The sequence below is a fragment of the Martes martes genome (genome assembly GCF_963455335.1).
Source record: "Martes martes genome assembly, chromosome: 4".
Classification (NCBI taxonomy): domain Eukaryota; kingdom Metazoa; phylum Chordata; class Mammalia; order Carnivora; family Mustelidae; genus Martes; species Martes martes.
In genome coordinates this window covers 149,588,261-149,609,346 of record NC_137891.1, presented here as the reverse complement: position 1 = coordinate 149,609,346, position 21,086 = coordinate 149,588,261, and the positions used below count along the sequence as shown (strand labels likewise).

The window sequence follows — 21,086 nt, the reverse complement described above, 5'->3', positions numbered from 1 at the left end:
AGGAACATAATATTTTTTTTTAAAGATTTTATTTATTTAGTGAGAGAGAGCATGAGAGCTGAGAAGGTCAGAGGGAGAAGCAGACTCCCCATGGAGCTGGGAGCCCGAAGTGGAATTTGATCCCCAGACTCCAAGATCATGACCTGAGCCAAAGGCAGTCGCTTAACCATCTGAGCCACTCAGGTGCCCAGAACACAATATTTTTGACAGCAGGGGAAACCCGTACTTATGTTATACTGAAGTTCTCTGTTTATATGTTCATATTCTTCCTTAGAATGTAAGCTCCTTCCAAGGTGAGTACCATGTCCAATTCATTGCTGTATTTTAACACCTTGAAAATGCCTGGTGCCTGAAAATAAGATCCTAATGAATGTTATTTGGAACATGGATACACTTTAGGAAAGAGAGTTTCCAGGGGGAAGTTCTCTTCCTGAGAAAACAGCCTTAAAATTTTTATTATCTTACCAAATGGAGTGAGAGTACATAATTTGATCTAAACATTTGAGTAGAAAAGTCAGTTAATCATAATAAAGTAGGTACTTGGAGTTCATCCTATTGTTTCATGGGAGGGAGGACTTCTTTTTTTTTTTTTTTAAGACTTTATTTATTTATTTGACAGATAGAGATCATGAGTAGGCAGAGAGGCAGGCAGAGAGAGAGAGAGGAGGAAGCAGGCTCCCTGCTGAGCGGAGAGCCAGATGTGGGGTTCGATCCCAGGACCCTGAGATGGTGACCTGAGCCGAAGGCAGAGGCTTTAACACACTGAGCCATCCAGGTGCCCCAGGAGGGGGGACTTCTAATAGAGGTGGAGAGTAAAAGCTTTTTAAGTATGACATTAATGCAGTCAGATCCTCCATTGGCTGTTGAATATGTGATTATATTGGCTGTGTAGGAAAGCACAGAACTTTATAACCCTTTGGGAAGTAATTTGTTTCTTTTTCTAAGTTAGGAGGTGGAGGTGTGGACAGTATTAGTTACAGTATTGAGGGAAGAGATTGGGACTGTGAAGAACAGCTTTATTAATGTACTTTTTGGGCCAGTTCCTTCTAGGTTAGATATTTTGGAACTTGGGGTAGGATTTGATGAGGAGGGAAAAACTTACTAGATAATACTTTAAGCTCTGTTGGTAAATCTGTAATGGTCAGATTCCTGTGTTATGGTTCTTAATTTGAATAGCTGAGTTCCTGATACAACTGAAGTTCCTTTAATGAGTTTTATTATTAGTGTAGGAAGTAAGTTAAGATTTCTTTGGTGGATGTCAACAGGTTTTAATACAACTAAATCACCACTACCATCAGGCTGACAGCAGGCCAAGTCCCTTTGCTTATGCTGCCTACCTTCTGATATGCCCTTTGTTCATAGCTTTATGTTCTACCTATTTCAAGAACTGTTCTGACTTGATCTGTTTCGGTTGCAAAATAACAGCAATACAAACAGAGTGGGGCAGCTTAAAAAGCAAATATTTATTTCTCACAGTTCTGGAGGCTGGGAAGTCCAAGATCAAGAGATTAAGGCACTGGCAGATTCATTGCTTTTTTTTTTTAAAGATTTCATTTATTTATCTGACACACAGAGAGAGATCACAAGTAGGCAGAGAGGCAGGCGGAGAGAGCAGGAAGCAGGCTCCCTGCTGAGCAGAGAGCCCAATGTGGGCCTCCATCCCACGACCCTGAGATCATGACCCGAGCCTAAAGCAGAGACTCAACCCTCTGAGCCTGACAATGAATCTTTTGAGGTCATGCTTTCTGGTTCATAGACAGCTGTGTTCTTGCTGTGTCCTCATATGACAGAGGGTTGAGGGAACTCTCTGGCATCTCTTTTATAAGCATATTAATACCATTTGTAAAGTCTCCATCATTATGACCTCCCAAAGGCCCACCTCCATCATTCAGTCATATTGGGGATTAGATATCAATATAATGAATTTTAGGAGGACACAGACATTCAGTCTATAGCACAGTCCAAGTCCTATATTTTCTTATTTTTATTTCTTCAAATTGCTTTAAGTTATTCTGGTTACCTTTTTTGAAATTCTGGTTCCCTTGTAGTTAGGATCAAATAATTAAGCACTTAATTTTTCTAATAATTTTATGTGTGATAATTTCATGACCCACAGAAGAAATACATTTTACATGACAATTGCACACACACATACACACAAAATGGAAACAAGTTTGCTAAAGCAACACTTACTTGGAGAAACTCTAGGTCAAATGTTCTAGGTTCTTAAACAGATACATTGAGAGGAAAAGAAAGTAGTGGAGGAGGACCTATAGATTAACAAAGAATTAAAAGACCGATAAAATTTTTTTAAAAGATTTTTTTTTATTTGACAGAGAGAGAGAGAACACAAGCCGGAGGAGCAGCAGGCAGAGGGAGAGAGAGAAACAGGCTCCCAGCTGAGCAAGAAGCCTGATGTGGGACTCGATCCCAGAACCCTGGGATTATGACCTGAGCCAAAAGCAGCCGCCTAACCAACTGAGCCACGCAGGCATCCCAACCCATAAAATTTTGATAAACGGGCAAGACTAAACTGTAGTGTCCATAGATACACACTTGGACGATAAAATTATGAAATATTACAGAAAGTGATTACGGTAGGAGTGAAGATAGTAACTACTGTGGGGATGGAGTGAAGATTGCGATTGAGACACCGTGCTTGGAGAAGTTTCTGCAGTAGAGGCAAAGTTCAGTTTTTTTCGTGTGGGTGGTGATATCAAAGATAAGGAAAGGCACACACTGGATAAAGCATTAGGACAGATTTTAATCAGTATTATATTATTGGGAAAGGGAAAAGTGCAGTGTGAACTCAACTCAATTTTTTAAAAAAGATTTTATTTATTTGTTTGATGGATAGAGATCATAGGTAGGCAGAGAGGCAGGCAGAGAGAGAGGGGGAAGCAGGCTCCCTGCTCAGGGAGCCCAATGCATGGCTCAATCCCAGGACCTGAGCCAAAGGCAGAGGCTGAACCACCTAGGCATGACCTCAACTCAATTTCGATTTATACAGAGGTGACTGAATGTTTTAAAGGGAAATTACAATTATGTATGTGTGTGTGTGTCTACTGGGTTTTGTCATAATATATCTTATGGTGGTTTACAGTCAAAATCTTTTGAAAGCCATTTTTTGTTAGCACCTCCACTGACTATCCAACAAGTGTACTTTATCTAATCAGTCACCCAGCTTGGTAGATTTTACTTCCTTTACATTTTGCTTCTTTTCTTTTTTCTTTTTTCATTTCATTTCTCTCTCTCTCTCTCTCCCCCTCTCTCTCTTTCTTTTTTTAAAAAATATTTTATTTATTTATTTGAGATAGTTAGAAAGAGAAAACTAGCAGTGGGCAGAGGGAGAGGGAGAAGCAGGCTCCCCACTGAGCAGGGAGCCAGGTGTGGGCTGATCCCAGGAGACTGGGATCATGACCTAAGCTGAAGACAGATACCCAACTGACTGAGCCACCCAGGCTCCCCTTCCTTTATGTTTTTAAGTCTGTCTGCTTTTTCCATCCTTTCTGCTGTTATTTTAGTCAACTCTCACTTGGACTGTTCCAGAATCATTTGGCCTCACTGCCTGCAGCCTTTCATTCATTCTCCACATTACATCTAGAATGATCTAAAATGTTGGTGGGAATGCAAGCTGGTGCAGCCACTCTGGAAAACAGTATGGAGGTTCCTCAAAAAGTTGAAAATCGAACTACCCTATGACCCAGCAATTGTACTACTGGGTATTTACCCTAAAGATACAAATGTAGTGATCCGAAGGGGCACGTGCACCCCAATGCTTATAGCAGCAGTGTCCACAATAGCCAAACTATAGAAAGAGCCTAGATGTCCATCAGCAGAATGAATGAATAAAGAAGAAGTGGTATATATATATACACAATGGAACATTATGAAGCCATCAAAAAACCTGAAATCTTGCCATTTGCAATGATGTAAATGAAACTAGAGGGTATTATGCTAAGTGAAATAAGTCAATCAGAGAAAGACAGTTATCATATGATCTCATCGATATGAGAAATCTGAGAAACAAGACAGAAGATCATAGGGGAAGGGAGGAAAAATGAAACAAGATGAAGCCAGAGAGGGAGACAAACCATAAGACACTCTTAAACTCAGGAAACTGAGGGTTGCTGGGGCTGGGGTGGCAGAGAGCTATAGGGTGGCTGGGTTATGGACGTTGGGGAGGGTATGTGCTATGGTGAGTGCTGTGACTTGTGTAAGACTGATGAATCACAGGATGCCTGGGTGGCTCAGTGGGTTAAGCCACTGCCTTAGGCTCAGGTCATGATCCTAGGGTCCTGGGATCGAGTCTCACATTGGGCTCCTTGATCAGCGGGGACCCTGCTTCTCTCTCTCTCTCTCTCTGCCTCTGCCTGCCACTCTGCCTGCTTGTGCTCTCTCTCTCTCTGACAAATAAATAAATAAAATCTTAAAAAAAAAAGACTGATGAATCACAAACCTGTACCCCTGAAATAAATAATACATTACATGTTAATAAAAAAAGAAAGAAGAAAAAATATAAGCAAAAAGAAAAAAAGATGCAGGTCTTTTCATCCCAATCTCTCTCTCTTTTAAAATATTTTGTTTATTTATTTGAGAGAGAGGGGGAGAGACAGAGTGCATGAGTGGTGGGGGAGGGGCAGAGGGAGAAGCAGATTCCTCCTTGAGCTGGGAGCCTGATTGGGAGCTTGATCCCAGGACCCTGGGATCATGACCTGAGCAGAAGGCAGATGCTTAGCTGACCAAGCCACCCAGGCACCCCCCAGTCTCTCTCTGTTTCCTTTAAAAAGTAAGTCTTTATTTTTCAAAGCAGTTTTAGGTTTATAGCAAAACTGAACAGAAAATAGAGTTCCCATGCGCTCCCTGCCCCCACGCATGCCCAGCCTCACTCAGTCAGTAATCTGGCCCAGAATGGGGCATTTGTTAAAATCAGTGAAGCTACACTGACATACCATTATCACTCAAAGTCCATAGTTCACATTAGGGTTCACTCTTGGTGTTGTATATTTTAGGTTTGGACAAATGCATAATGCCATGTATCCACTGTAGTATCAAATGGAATAGTTTCACTGCCCTAAAAATCCTCTGTGCTCTGCCTATTCGTCCCTCCCTTCCCTCAACCCTTGACAACCACTGATCTTTTTACTGTCTCCATAGTTTTGCCTTTTCCAGAATGTCATATAGTTGGAATCATACAGTAGTATATAGGCTTTTCAGATTAGCTTCTTCACTTAGTAACATGAATTTAAAATTCCTCTATGTCTTTTCATGGCTTAACAGCTCATATCTTTTTGGTGCTGAATAATATTCCATTGTTTGTATTACCACAGTTTATTTATTCACCTATTAAAGACATTTTGGTTACTTACAAGTTTTGGCAGTTATTTAAAAATTACTATAGGGGCACCTGGGTGGCTCAGTCGTTGGGCATCTGCCTTCAGCTCACGTTGTGGTCCCGGGGTCCTGGGATCGAGTCCTGCATTGGGCTCCCTGCTTTGCGGGAGGCCTGCTTCTCCCTCTCCCACCCTTCCTGCTTGTGTTCCCTCTCTTGCTGTCTCTCTGTCAAATAAATAAATAAAATCTTAAAAAAAAATTACTATAAATATCCCTGTGTGGGTTTTTGTGTGGGCATAAGTTTTCAACTCATTTGCATAAATACCAAGGAGCACCATGGCTGGATCATATGTTAAGAGAATGTTTAGTTGTTGTTGTTGTTGTTGTTTTAGGATTTTGTTTACTTGTTTGAGAGGGAGAGAGCGCACAATGGAGTGAGGGTCAGAGGGAGAAGCAGACTCCCTGCTCAGCAGGGAGCCCAGCCCAGGGCTTGATGCCAGGACTCCAGGATCATGACCTGAGCTGAAGGCAGACGCTTAACAACTGAGCCACCCCAGCGCCTGAGGATATTTAACTTTATAAGGAACTGCCAAACTGTCTTTCAAAGTGGCTGTACCATTTTGCATTGCCACCAGTAATGAATGAGACTTCCTGTTGCTCCCTGTACTTTTAAGCAATTGGTATTGTCAGTATTTAGATTTTGACCATTCTAATGGGTGAGTAGCAGTATCTCATTCCCCAACCCCCCCCACCCCAGGCTCGCTCTCTTTTTTAAAGATTATTTATTTTTTTATTTGAGAGAGAGAGAGAGAAAACAAACGGTGGAGGCAGAGGAAGAAGCAGGCTCTTCGCTTCAGGGAAAGCAGGGAGACTAAGCAGGGAGTCTGATTCGGGGCTCCATCCTGGGACTCTGGGATCAGGACCAGAGCTAAAGGCAGATGCTTAATTGAGCCACCCAGGTACCCCCCAGTCTCTTTATAAAAAAGAAAAATCCATCGTTTTTAGGATAAAGCCCAGACATCATAGGAAGGCATATAAGGTCCCTTTTGAGTTGGCTCTAGAACCAGACTGTCTGAAATTTCAGCTTCGTTACTTAATTAGCTACGTGTCCTTGGGCAAATTACTTAATCTCTCTGTACCCTAGTTTTCTTGTTGTAAAGTGATGATGATAATAATAGTACCTACTTTTTAGGATTATTGTGAGAATTAAATAAATTGATACATGAAAAGGGCTTAGCATAATGCAAAACAAAGTAAGTGCCCAATAAGTATTAGAAGTTATCATTTGGTCTTAAGTTACTCTTCTGTCCCTGTCACTTGCCAAATCTTATTTGTGCTTCAACTTCTGCAACATAAAATTGTTTATAGTACCAAGATTGAGCCATATTCTCTCACTTCTAGGTCTTTGCCCTAGAACTTTCTTTTCTCTTACTTGGCTAACTCCTGCTCATTCTTAAAGATTAATTTAAATGTTAGTTCCTCTGGGAAGCCTTTCTAGTCCTCCTTCTGAGGCTAGGTAGTTTTCTTCCCCAAATTATTCAGTACTTAAGGACACTATAGTATAATTGCCCGTTTTCCATTGGACTAGAAGCTCCCCAAGGGCAAGGCCCGTATATAGGTGCTCAGTATGTTTTTGTTTAAATTAATTGGTAAATGAATTTTTGCAGTCCTCTGCTGTGAGAAAAATCTAACTATATTTGCTTCTATTTATTGATCTCCTTCTATATTTCTAGTTCATGAAGCCTGGACTTGAGAATTCAAGAGGCTACCCTGACTTGGCAAAAGAAGCAGGTAATAGAGGAAATTTAGATCTTTGAACATTGGAGTTACTGTATCATCTGTCTTGATTGTGGAACCTTGCAACCATAAAAAGAAGCCTGGGTCAAGGGAGAAGAACCTATACTATTACCTAGTGATTCATTAGAAAGGACAAAGGGAAAAGAGCTTGGGCATTCTTAGCTAAGCAGCCAGGGCAAACAGTGGCCTGTAATTTTATGTACTGTCCAGCTGTTTGCTGGGACATCAGAGGGCTCTGTAGGAGTCTCCCCCTCTCCCCCACAATAATGATATTCTTTCCAGTTTTGTCTTTTAGATGTGCAGTGGAGCCACAGAGATGAGTAAGGATCTTGAGGTTAAGGAGCTTTAAGACTTTGGGATTTAATATATTTATAGTTAGATATACAGTTAGGACAGAAAATGTTAAGTGTCAAAAAGGAGGTGTGAAAAGTAGTAGCTTAGAGGGAGAAATGGTTACTTCTGAATGGAGAGATCTGAGATGACTTGAAAGATTTGTCCTTTGATTTGGACACAGACTATTTAGAGGTCGATCTACTCTGGGGAAACTCTAAATTTAATTTGACCCACCTAAAGCAAATACTCAATGCACTGTTTGATAAAACTTTTTTGCTTTTATAGCCCAGAAGGCTTTAGCTGATGCCCAGATCCCTTATTCAGTAGTGGAACAGGCATGTATTGGCTACGTTTATGGTATGTAATAAACTATATATTTTAAAAATGTTTCACCTAATCTAGCTGCAACTTCATAAACAATGCAGAGGCACTTGTGAATTTTAACCCTCAAAACTCAGGATTTAGAGTCTTATTTCCATCATCCCTAGATTTCCCTTATGTGTCAGCCTAGTTTAATATATGTTCTTTTGCCATTGTTTATTGCCAGAACAGGAGATAAATTATAAAGCATTGCTTATCTTTAAAGAAGAAAAAATTACCCATAGTTCTACCATTAAAGATAATTACTATTCAGAAGGTAAATTTTTGTTATTTGTTATCTTAAAAATTTGTATGTATCCAATAAATTTTTTTTTAAAGATTTTACTTATTTGTTTGACACACAGAGAGAGAGCGAGCATACACACGTGTGCACAAGCAGGGGGAGCAGGAGAGGGAGAAGCAGGCTCCCCACTGAGCAGAGAGCCCGATGCCAGGCTCTATCCCAGGACCCCACGATCATGACCTGAGCTGAAGGTAGACTCTCAACCACTGAGCCACCCAGGCACCACCAATAAAATTTTTTCATTAAACTTTTTCCTAACTAGGAAAAGAGTATATACTAATTGTAAAAAAAGAAAAACGAAAGAATAAAAGAAACAGAAAAACACAAGAAAAAAGTGCCCTCTAATCCCATTGTCCAGTGCAGAAGTGATTACTATTAATTTTTTGATGTTATCTTTCAGTGAATATGAATGCATGTGAGTATGCATGCACATAGAATTTTCTCTTAAAGAAATAAATAAGATCCTGGGGTGCTTGGCTTGCTCAGTTTGAAGAGCATGAGACTCTTGATCTCTGGGTTGTGAGTTTGACCCCCATGTTGGGTGTAGAGATTACTTAAATAAATAAAACTTAAAAAAAAAAGAAAAAAAACAAAAAGAAGGATCCTAGTACTTTTGGGTAACCTAGTTTTCTCGATTTAGGATAATCCGTATTCCCCATTAAGTTTTCTCTTATATTATCATTAACCTTTTTTTAAATTAAATTTTTTTTCTGGAATAGATTAAATATTTACATGGTACAAAAATACCAAAGGTGAATGATTATGTGATGGAGAGTTTCACTCTTATTCCTGTCTCCCTGTCTCATGGTTCCCTTTCCTTACACAGTCAGTTTCACTGATTTCTAGTGTGTCTTTGCAGAGGTGATTTGTACATATCCAAGTATGTGTGACTGTGTAAGTTCCCTTTCCCCCTTTGTTTTGTTACACACATGGTAACATAATAAACACACTGTTTTATATCTTGATTTTTTTTCTTTACTTAGTAGTTCTTGGCTACTGTTCCAAATTATATCATAAAGAGCTTCTTTGGTCTTTTTTTTTTAATGATAAAATTCCATTGAATAGATATATCATATAATCTACTGTTTATCATAAAAGACTATAGTAAGCATTACTATATATGAATCTTCGTGCTTATCTGTGATTTTTTTTTTTTTTAAGATTTTAATATATCAAGAGCATCCTCAAAGGGAAATTTACTAGGTCAAAGAGGTGCATAATGTATTTATTGAAAAGAAGGTCCTGAACCTTGCTGTTTTCCCTGAAGACTTCTGGAGAGTCTGTCTCTTTGGATGTTCCATGCTATTGCTCCAGCATGTCTGCCTTGATGCCCGTGTTACTGGGGAAAGGGAGTCAAAGTATTTTCAACTTGGATCACTGTTCTTCGGGAACACCCTGCCACACAGGATCTTTTAAACTTTTTGAAGTTGTAGAGCCTTTCTATGAAGAAAAAAATCATAGCCTTTTAATCCATTGATGTAGTTTTAAAGATTTATATCTGAAGTAGAAATGAAACATGGCTTCCTTTATCATGTAGTCCTAGCCACATTGAATTGTTTGCTACTACTTGGTCATTTCTCTACTTTCCTACATCTGTGACATGTAAAGAAAGTACACATATACATGTTTTGAGGATTTCTTCCTATTTGAAATGTAAATAATGCTTAATGCAAAAACTGTTTCTGAATAAGATGTCAGTGGTTTATTGCTATGCCTGTATTATATGCACAAAGGCACAATACTGAAGGAAAAAACCCCCATAGTGGGGTGTCATGTTGCATAACAGTTTTTTCGTAAATTCCCATGTTGCAGATTTTACAGTTTTGTTTCTTTTTCTATACAGGTGACTCTACCTGCGGGCAGAGGTCTATCTATCACAGTTTGGGACTGACTGGAATTCCTATAATAAATGTCAACAATAACTGTGCTACTGGTTCTACTGCTTTGTTTATGGCCCGGCAGCTGATTCAGGGTGGTGAGGATCGCTTATTTCTCGAGTGTACTGAAACAGATACAGGGCTATTGCCCCCCTCGTTTATCAGTTCTCCATATGACCATTAGAGGGTTTGCTTTGTACTATATATATTTTTAAAAAATAACTTTATTGAGATCTCATTTTTGCACCATAACATTCACCTTTTGAAACTATACGATTCAGTCTTTTTTAGTAGAATTGCAGATTTTATGAACTGTCACTACTATCTAGTTTTATTTTATTATTTTTTTTAAAAGATTTTATTTATTTATTTGTGAGAGAGAGACAGAGAGAGAGTGAGCGCACAAGCAGGCAGAGTGGCAGGCAGAGGCGGAGAGAGAGGCAGGCTCCCTGCTGAGCAAGGAGCTCGATGTGGGACTCAATCCCAGGACCCTGGGATCATGACCTAAGCCAAAGGCAGCGGTTTAATCAAAAGAAGAATTCAATACTTTCCTAATTTTTCTTCTTATCTAGGATCATGTAGGGCCACCTGGGTGGCTCAGTCAGTTAGGCATGTGCCTTCCACTCAGGACTCTGGGATTGAGCCCCACGCCATGCTCCCTGCTGGGTGGGGTGTCTGCTTCTCCCTCTCCTGCTGCTCCTCCACATGGCTTGTGCTCTCTCTCTCTCTCTGTCTCCTTCTCTCAAGTAAATAAATAAAATCTTTAAAAGAAGTAGAATCATGTAAGAATTTCCCCGAATTTTTCACTTATTAAACATTTTGTAGCATTATAGCATCTTTTTCCATTTTTTATATATTACTTAAAGTATTTAATGCTATTTTGTTAGGTGTCTGAAAATTTAATTTTTCATAATTATATCTTCTTTCAAGGTATGGCAGATTGTGTCTTGGCTCTTGGATTTGAGAAGATGGAGAAGGGATCCATTGTAACAAGTGTGAGTCTTATATACTATTATTCTGGAGTTTTTATAACACTGTGAGAAAACTTTGCCCATTTGACTACTTTGAATAGAGCCTGTTAATAAGCAACACAAAGCATAACTTGGCATAATTATTAAATGAGCTGATATAATTCACAATCTGAAAAGTGACATTGCATATGTATGCATAAATTCTGGTATGTTAGAACAGTAAAGAATCATAGAGATGATTTGGTTTAGCTTCTTTGCATTGTCAGTGATGAAACTGATATTCAGAGAGGTCAAATAATTGAATTTGAGGTGACTTCCCTATTTAATTTGAGAGTCATTAAATTAATTCCATTTAACAAATTTAAGAGGATTACTAAAGTATGGGACTTTTAATTCTGGTAATGGGAAGCCAGGTTATTTGAACCAGTTCTCCTACTGATGACAGCTAAAATATTTGAATAGAGTATATGCAAAAATCCTAAAGGCACTAAAGTGTTAGGGAAGAGGAATTGCAGGTGAATGCCAGAGAATTAAGATTAGTATTTGAAGCTGCTTTTGCCTTGAATGCCTTTCATTAGAATGCTGTGAGATTCAATTTTGATTGCTCCTAGAATGAAGAGAAAAGTACTCAAAATTCAGGTCCTCCCATGATCAGAAATTTAGTAACCACTCCCCACAATAAAATAGGGGCTCTGTGGGGATAAACCCTTTGGGTAAGGGTGAACCTAAAGAAAAACTGTGATCCTCCTCTGTGTCCTTTTTTCCCCCCTTTCATGAGATCACAAGGAGACTTGACTTGGCACTGAGCAGAACAAAGAAGAAAAAAGAGAAGGAAAGAAATCCCCCAGTAAAACCTTTCATTGATAATTAATAAATCATAAGCTATTCATCATCGAAATTGCTACCAAAATTCTCATTACATGGCAGTCAAAGAAACCTCAAACCTTGGATTGAGTCTAAATTGCTTCCAGAATGGTAGTTACCTAGGCACTTAACAGACAGAAGTGTGAATTTGCTTTTGGAGGCAAGTGTTTTCTTTTGGAGACTTTGAGAACTCTTCAAGTAATTTTCTAAGATACGCAGGCAAAGATAACCAGGCATTAAAGAAACAGGACACCATAATTGAGAACCAGGAGAAAGAAGGCACAGTAAAAAGTGATCTCTGAAGGGGCGCCTGAGTGGCTCAGTGGGTTAAAGCCTCTACGCTTGGCTCGGGTCATGATCCCAGGGCTCTGGGATCACATGCTCCCTGCTCAGCAGGGAGCTTGCTTCCTCCTCTCTCTGCCTACTTGTGATCTCTGTCTGTCAAATAAATAAATAAAATCTTAAAAAAAAAAAGATCTCTGAAGACCTCAGAAACTGGATTTATTGAACACAGATTGAGGCATATTTAACCATGTTTGAAGAAGTAAAAGACATGTTGGAGGGGCACCTGGGTGGCTCAGTGGGTTAAAGCCTCTGCCTTCGGCTCAGGTCATGATCCCAGGGTCCTGGGATCGAGTCCCGCATCGGGCTCTCTGCTCAGCGGGGAGCTTGCTTCCTCCTCTCTCTCTGCCTGCCTCTCTGCCTACTTGTGATCTCTGTCTGTCAAATAAATAAATAAAATCTTAAAAAAAAAAAAAAAGATATGTTGGAAATATCCCAAGGGTATAGGAAACTGTGAAAAGGAATATTACAGGCATGAAAAAAATAGAGTTTATAGAAAAGAAAAATAAAATAATTAAAATCAAGAAATCAGAAGATAGGTTGGATAGATTATACATAACTAAAAGGAGAATTAGTGAAACTGGACTAGATTAGAAATAATTATTTAGAATACACTCTAAACAGTAGTCTTATCTTTTAGAAAAAAGACAAAAAATTGGCAGGAAGTTAAGATAAATGGAGAATAGTGTGATAAGATATAATTATGTTTAATTGAATTAATTGATAAGAAGTGGTGAGAGAGAAAATAAGGCATGGGCATTTTGTTTATCTTCAAAAACTAGCCTTGAGTTTCAATTATCTTTTCTGTTTGCTTTTTACTCTCTCATTTATTTCTACTCCGATCTTTGTTATTTTCTTCTCACTAGTAACTTTGGGGCTAGTTTGTGTGTCTTTTCTTGTTTCTTGAGGTGTAAAGTTAAATGTTTTTGTTTGTTTGTTTTTGTGTGGTATTTATTTATTTATTCATTTATTTATTTGACAGACAGGGATCACAAGTGGGCAGAGAGGCAGGCAGAGAGAGAGGAGGAAGCAAGCTCCCCGCTGAGCAGAGAGCCCGATGCGGGACTCGATCCCAGGACCCTGGGATCATGACCTGAGCCGAAGGCAGAGGCTTTAACCCACTGAGCCACCAGGTGCCCCTTTTTGTGTGGTTTTTATTGAGATCTTGTTTCTCAGTGTAGGAGTTTATCACTATGAACTTCCCTCTTAGAACTGCTTTTGCTGCATCCTGTAAATTTTGGTATGTTGTATTTCCATTTTCATTCATTTTAAGATTTTTTTAATTTGTTTTTTTATTTCTTTGACCCATTGGTTGTTCAGTAGCATGTTGTTTAATTTCCACATATTTGTGAATTTTCTAGCTTTCTTCTTGTAGTTGATTTCTAGTTTTATACCATTGTGGCTGGAAAAGATGCCTGATGATTTCAGTCTTAAATTTATTAAGACTTGTTTTGTGGACTACCACATCATTTATTCAGAATGTTCCATATGTACCACAGAAGAATGTATATTCTATTGCTTTTGTATGGTATGTTTTGTATATGTCAGTTAAGTCCCATCTGTCTGGTTCAATGTTTCCTTATTGATTTTCTGTCTGAATAATCTATCTATTGATGAAAGTAGGGTATTAATTATTGCATTGCTGCCTGTTTCTCCCGGTAGGTCTGTTGGCATTTGGTTTATATATTTAGGTCCTCCTGTGTTAGGTACGTGAATAATTACAAATGTTATGTCATCTTGTTGGATTGACCCCTTTATCATTGGATGGCTGGTTTTGAGGTTTTAAATAAATAAAATAATAATAATAATAAGACCTTAAAATAATAAGACCAAACATAATTATGCTTTAGTATATATAACAACATGTGATTGTAGAGGAAAGCCAGAATAATGAAGTGTTTTTCTTTAGAGTGAATATTTAATCTTTTTTTTTTAAAGATTTTATTCATTTTTTTGACAGACAGAGATCACAAGTAGGCAGAGAAGCAGGCAGAGAGGGAGAGGGGAAAGCAGGCTCCCCGCCGAGCAGAGAGCCCGATGTAGGGCTCGATCCCAGGACCCTGGGATCATGACCCGAGCTGAAGGCAGAGGCTTAACCCACTGAGCCACCCAGGTGCCCCAAATATTTGAATCTTATGTGTAAAAAACAAAGTAGGTTTTAGTTTATCCTATATAATGACCTTTTTCCCTTATTACAGTCTTCATCTTAAAATCTGTTTTATCTGATGTAACTATAGCAACTTCAGCTTTCTTTTAATTTTCATTTGCATAGAATGTCTTTTTCCATTCCTTTACTTTTAATCTGTGTGTCTTACATCTGAAAGTGAGTCTGTTATAGGCAGCATACTAATAGGTCTTTTTTTAAAAATATTTTTTATTTTAAAAAAAATATTTTATTTATTTATTTATTTGACGGAGAGAGAGAGATCACAAGTAGGCAGAGAGGCAGGCAGAGAGAGCGGCGGAAGCAGGTTCCCTGCTGAGCAGAGAGCCCGATGCGGGGCTCGATCCCAGGACCCTGGGATCATGATCTGAGCCTAAGGCAGAGGCTTTAACCCACTGAGCCACCCAGGCGCCCCTGGGTCTTTTTTTTTAATCCATTCAGCCACTCTGTCTCTTGATTGGAGAATTTGGTTTGTTTACACTTAAAGTAATAGGTATGAACTTATTGACATTTTGTTAATTGTTTTCTGGCTGTTTTATAGGGTATAGGCATTATTTGAAGAGATAATGGCTACTAATTTTCTTGAACTGGCAAAGGACACTAATCTGCAGATTGAAAAATCCCAGTCAATCCAAATTAGGATAAATAAAAAGAAACCCCACAGTGAAACTGCAAAACAAAACAAAACAAAACAAAACAAAAGCAAAGGGAATAGGGGGTGAGTATTAGTGTTGTCTTTTTTTTTTTTTTAAGATTTATTTGAGAGAGAGAGAGAGAGAGAGAGAGCATGAGCAGGAGGGGCAGAGGGAGAGAGAATCCCAAGCAGACTCCATGGTGAGCATGGAGCCCAATGTGAGGCTGATCTCACAACCCTGAGATCATCACCTGATCTGAAACCAAGAGTTGGATGCTCAACCAACTTGGCCAGCCAGGTGCCCCTAGTATTGTCTTTATATGAAGAATATTACTAGAACAGAAGGTTATAGATATTTGTTTTGCGTATTTATGAGTATTGAGTTTTGGGCTTATGTCACCTTTAGAATAGTCTTATGTTCTGTTTGTAAAAAAAACAATTTTAAAAGGTTTTATTTATTTATTTATTTTTTATTTTTTTAAGTAAGCTGTAGGCCCAACATGGGGCTTGAACTCAAGACCCTAAGATCAAGAGTCACGTGCCCCACTGACTTAGCCAGCCAGGTGCTCCAGTTTTTAAAATGTTTCAAAGTTGTTTTAAAGCAATTGTAAGTGACTTTTAAAGCAATTTTTGACGATTTAGAGATTGAAGGCCTTTGAGTTGATTATCAACATGATTTTAAAGTTTTCTATTTTAGTTTAATCCTATTTTCTTCATTTTAAAAGTAATCTTCATTTTAGTAATAATCATTTAGTAATAGTTCCTATTTTTTAGTTTTGTTTCTCTAGTGGCAAGTAGGAAATTTCTAATATATATGTATTTTTTTCAAGGGAAATTTCTTCTTAAGTTATATACTTGACGACTGTTTAAAATTTGAGTATGTAGGAATTGATCTCTGGTAAATACGGATTTTTCTATAGAAGGCACTACAATATAAAACTAGAATCATTGTGTGTGTGTGTTTTTTAAAAAGATTTATTTGTTTATTTTAGAGGGGAGCAGGGGCAAAGGGAGAGGGAAAGAAAATCTCAATCAGACTCTACACTGAGACAGAAGCCCCCTGTGGGGCTTGATCCCATGACCCCAAGATCATGACCTGAGTTGAAACCAAGAGTTGGTTGCTCAGCTGACTGCACCACTCAGGCGCCCCTGTTTTTTTTTTTTTTTAAGTTTTATTCATTTAAGTAATCATGATACCCAAGTGGGGCTTGAACTCATGACCTTGAGATCAAGAGTCACATGCTCTTCTGACTGAGCCAGCCAGGTGCCCCTAAAACTAGAATCATTGTTAGAAAATGAGTTGAAGATAACTTTTAGCCTGTGCATCTAAGATTATACTATTATTTAACTTATGAGATCAATCTGATTCAGTTCTCTCTGTTCAAACATTAAGGACCTCTATGTCAAATTAAATTAAATGCATGTGATAGTATCTCTTAACTAATTGTGAGAGTGTCTGGTACATAATAGGCATTCAAATCAACAAGAGCTATATCCCTTTTTCCCTTAGAGAACTTTTTAGGAAAGTGGGAAGTGTTAGGTTGAGTCTTAAAGACAATAAGAGATAATAATTATATGAAATTATTATATAAGTAAGGATAATTATAATAATAAAACAAAGATAATTAAAGATAGGGAAAGGTGAGCTCTTCCTGGGTATGGGAGAAAACATCACAAGCCAAGTTGTAGATGTTGGAATGAACATAATATAATATGTTCAGGGGCACCTCACTGTCTTAGTCAATAGAACATGGGACTCTTGATCTCAGGGTTGTGAATTCATGTCCCATGTTGGGCACGGAGCCTACTAAAAAAAAAGGTAATATGTTCAGGGGATAGTTTGAAAAACGGGCTTGGAGGGTGGCAGCTGGAGAAGAGTACAAAATAAGATTATTTAGAGTACAAAATAAGAGTACAAAATAAGATTATTTTGAGTACAAAATAAGATCATTAGGTGAGTCCATATGGGAGTACCTAACATTTATGACACATGAAAAATAGATTTTTTTCTTAAGTAATGGATGATAAATACCTTGATAACTTTTGTTTGAAAATTATTAAAAACCGCATCTAGGTCTGGCATTTTCTTTATGGGAAGGTTTTTATTGTTTATTTTTATCTTTTTTTAAAAGATTTTATTTATTTATTCGACAGATAGAGATCACAAGTAAGCAGAGAGGTAGGCAGAGAGAGAAACAGAGGAGGAAGCAGGCTCCCTGCTGAGCAGAGAGCCTGATGCGGGGCTCGAACCCAGGAACCTGGGATCATGACCGGAGCTGAAGGCAGAGGCTTTAACCCACTGAGCCACCCAGGCACCCCTATGGGAAGGTTTTTAACCTTTAAAGTTCAGTAGTTCAGTTTCTTCAGCAAATATATTACTATTTAGGTTATTATTATTATTATTATTATTATTACTTTGGGTGAGTTTTGATAACACCGTTTAAGGAATTTGTCCATTTCATTTAAATTGTTGAATTTAAGGGCGCCTGGGTGGCTCAGTGGGTTAAAGCCTCTGCCTTCAGCTCAGGTCATGATCCCAGGGTCCTGGGATCGAGCCCTGAATTGGGCTCTCTGCTTAGCAGGGAGCCTGCTTCCTCCTCTCTCTCTCTCTCTCTCTGCCTGCCTCTCTGCCTACTTGTGATCTCCATCTGTCAAGTAAATAAATAAAATCTTTAAAAAATAAATAAATTGTTGAATTTATTGACAAAAAGTTGATCATATTATTCCCATAGTATACCTCTAGAGTAGAATCTTTGGACATGTCCTTGCTCTTCCTTTGATGTTGTTAATCTTTGTCTTCACTCTTTTCCCCATGATCAGTAAAATAAAAGGTGTTTACCAATTTTATTGATCTTGTCAGAGTAACCAGCTTTTATTTTTATTGATTTTCCTTATTTTTTCTCTTTTCTATTTCATTCTGCTAATTTATATTCATTCTACTTCATTCTGTTAATTTTTTAGTTAGATCTGCTGTGATCCTTAATATTTCCCTTTTTTTACATTGGGTTTAATTTGCTCTTTATTTTTATAGTCTATTAAGTTGCATTGCTTTTAAATCTGTCCTTTTTTCAAATGTAGGTATTTGATGCTGTAGATTCTTTTAAAACACTGCTTGAGCAGGGGCGCCTGTGTGGCACAGTCAGTTAAGCTCCCAACTCTCGTTCTCAGCTCAAGACATAATCTCAGGGTCGTGGGTTTGAGCACAGCATCAGGGTCCACACTCACTGTGGAGTCTGCTTAAGATTGTCTCTCTCTGGGGCACCTGGGTGGTTCAGTGGGTTAAAGCCTCTGCCTTCGGCTCGGGTCATGATCCCAGGGTCCTGGGATTGAGCCCCACATTGGGCTCTCTGCTTGGCGGGGAGCCTGCTTCCCTTCCTCTCTCTCCGCCTGCCTCTGCCTACTTGTGATCTCTGTCTGTCAAATAAATAAATAAAATCTTAAAAAAAAAAAAAAAAAGATCGTCTCTCCCTCTCTATCTGCCCCTCCCCATACCATTTTCTCTCTCTCTCTCTCAAATACATAAAATAAATCTTAAAAAAAAACAAAACTTAACACTCTTAAGCAGCATACCACAAATTTTCTGATGTCAGGCTTTTATTTTCATTTAGTTCAAATTATTTAAAAATTTCCAAAAAAAGGAATGTCTTGGTGGCTCAGTAGGTTAAACGTCTGCCTTTGGCTCAGGTCATAAACCTGGGCTCCTGTGAATGAGCCCTGTGTTGGGGAGCCTGCTTCTCCTTCTTCCTCTGCCCCTCTCCATTGCTTGTGCTCTCTCTCTCTCTCTCTCAAATAAATAAATGAAATCTTTAAAAAAAATTCCAAAAAATAAAAATAAAAAAGAAAGAGAGGTAAACCAGAAAACAGTCTCTTAAATATGGAGAACAAACTCATGGTTACCAGAGGGGAACTGGGGAGGATAGGTTTAATGGGTGATGGATATTAAGGAGGGCACATGTGATGAGCACTGGGTGTTGTATGTAAGTGACAAATCACTAAATTCTGCACCTGAAACTAGTATCACACTGTGTCTTAACTAACTGGAATCTAAAAAACAGGTGAAAAAAATTTCCATTGTGATATTTCTCTCACCCATGTGTTAGAAGCGTGTTGCTTAATTTTTAAATATTTGGGCATTTTCAGATATCTTTCTGTTATTTGTTTCCATTTTAAATCTCTGTGGTCAGAGAATATACTTTGTATGATGTGAATACTTTTTTTTTCTTTGAGATTTTATATATTTACTTGAGAGAGAGTGAGTGAGAGAGCATGAGAGGGGAGAGGGTCAGAGGGAGAAATGGACTCCATGGTGAGCAGGGAGCCCCATGTGGGATTCTATCCCGGGACTCCAGGATCATGACCTGAGCTGAAGGCAATCACTTAACCAACTGAGCCATCCAGGCACCCCACTTTTTTTTTTTTTTTAAGATTTTTATTTATTTATTTGACAGAGATCACAAGTAGGCAGAGAGGCAGGCAGAGAGAGAGGGGGAAACAGGCTCCCCCTCTCTGAGCAAAGAGCCTGATGCGGGGCTCCATCCCAGGACCCTGGGATCATGACCTGAGCTGAAGGCAGAGGCTTTAACCCACTAAGCCACCCAGGCTCCCCTGTTTCTTGTGTTTTTGATTTTAGCCATTCTGACACGTATGAGGTGATATTTCATTGTTGTTTTGATTTGCATGTCCCTGATGATAAGTGATGATTATCTTTTCATCTGTCTGTTGGCCATCTGTATGTCTTCCTTGGAGAAACATCTCTTTGTCTTTTGCCCATTTTTTAATTGGATTATTTGTTTTTTGGGTGTTGAGTTTTATAAATTCTTTATATGTTTTGGATATTTACCCTTTATCCAAGATGGTATTTGCAAATATCTTCCATTCCATAGGTTGCCTTTTAGTTTTGTTGATTCTTTTCTTGTGCTTTTGTTTCCCATGTCTCAGGGGACCTTTCTAGAAAAAACATTGCTACAACTGATGTCAGAGAAGGCTCTTTCCTAGGATTCTTATGGTTTCAGGTCACACATTTAGGTCTTTAATCTACTTTGAATTTATTTTTGTATGTGGTGTAAGAAAGTGGTACAGTTCCATTCTTTTGCATGTTGCTGGCCAGTTTTCCCCACACTATTTGTTGAAGAGACTGTCTTTTTCCCATTGGATATTCTTTCCTGATTTGTCAAAGATTAATTGACCATATAATTGTGGGTTTATTTCTGGATTTTCTGTTCTACTCTGTTGATCTATGTGTCTGTTTTTGTGGCAGTATCATACTGTTTTGATAGCTACAGCTTTGTAATATAACCTTAAGTCCAGAATTGTGGTGCATCCAGTTTTGCTTTTATTTTTCAAGATTGCTTTGGCTACTCAGGGTGTTTTATGGTTCCATACAAATTTTAGGATTGTTTTTTCTAGCTCTATGAAAAATGCTATTGGCATTTTGAAAAGGATTGCATTAAATGTGTAGATTGCTTTGGGTAGTATAGACATTTTAATAATATTTTTCTTCCAACCCATGAGCATGGAATGTCTTTCCATTTCTTTCTTTCTTTCTTCCTTACTTTCTTTCTATTTACGATTTTATTTATTTGAGAGAGAGAGAGAGAGGAGGAGCAGAGGGAGAAGGACAAGCAGACTCAGCTCTGAGTGTGGAGCCTGATGCAGGGCTTGATCTCATGATCATGAGCTGAAATTAAGATTTGGGTGCTTAACCAACTGAGCCATCCTGGTGCCCCACGCCTTTCCGTTTCTTTGTGTCATCTTAACTTTCTTTCATCAGCGTTTTATGCTTTTCATAGTACAGGTCTTTCACCTCTTTCATTGGGTTTATTCCTAGGTATCTTATTATTTTTGGTGCAATTGTAAATGGGATTGTTTTCTCAGTTTCTCTTTCTGTTGCTTCTTTATTGGTATAAACAAATGCAATAGATTTATGTATGTTGATAATGTATCCTGTGACTTTACTGAGTTCATTTATCAGTTCTAGCAGTTTTTCAATGGAGTCTTTTGCGTTTTCAATATATAGTGTCATCTCATCTGCAAATAGTGAAAGTTTTACTTTTGCCTTATTGATATGTATTCCTTTTATTTCTTTTTGTTATCTCATTGCTGTGGC

At 38.3% G+C, this 21,086-nt stretch overlaps 1 protein-coding gene across 1 annotated transcript in view; it reads left to right on the top strand.

The window, feature by feature from the left end:
• SCP2 (sterol carrier protein 2) overlaps positions 1-21,086 on the top strand; it is a 109,482-nt gene that overhangs the window by 1,474 nt on the left and 86,922 nt on the right. Inside the window, exons 2-5 of the mRNA XM_080801016.1 lie at positions 7,068-7,125; positions 7,750-7,821; positions 9,972-10,103; positions 10,936-11,000. Coding sequence (XP_080657142.1) covers positions 7,068-7,125; positions 7,750-7,821; positions 9,972-10,103; positions 10,936-11,000 — 327 coding nt within the window. The remainder of the gene's footprint in view (positions 1-7,067; positions 7,126-7,749; positions 7,822-9,971; positions 10,104-10,935; positions 11,001-21,086) is intronic.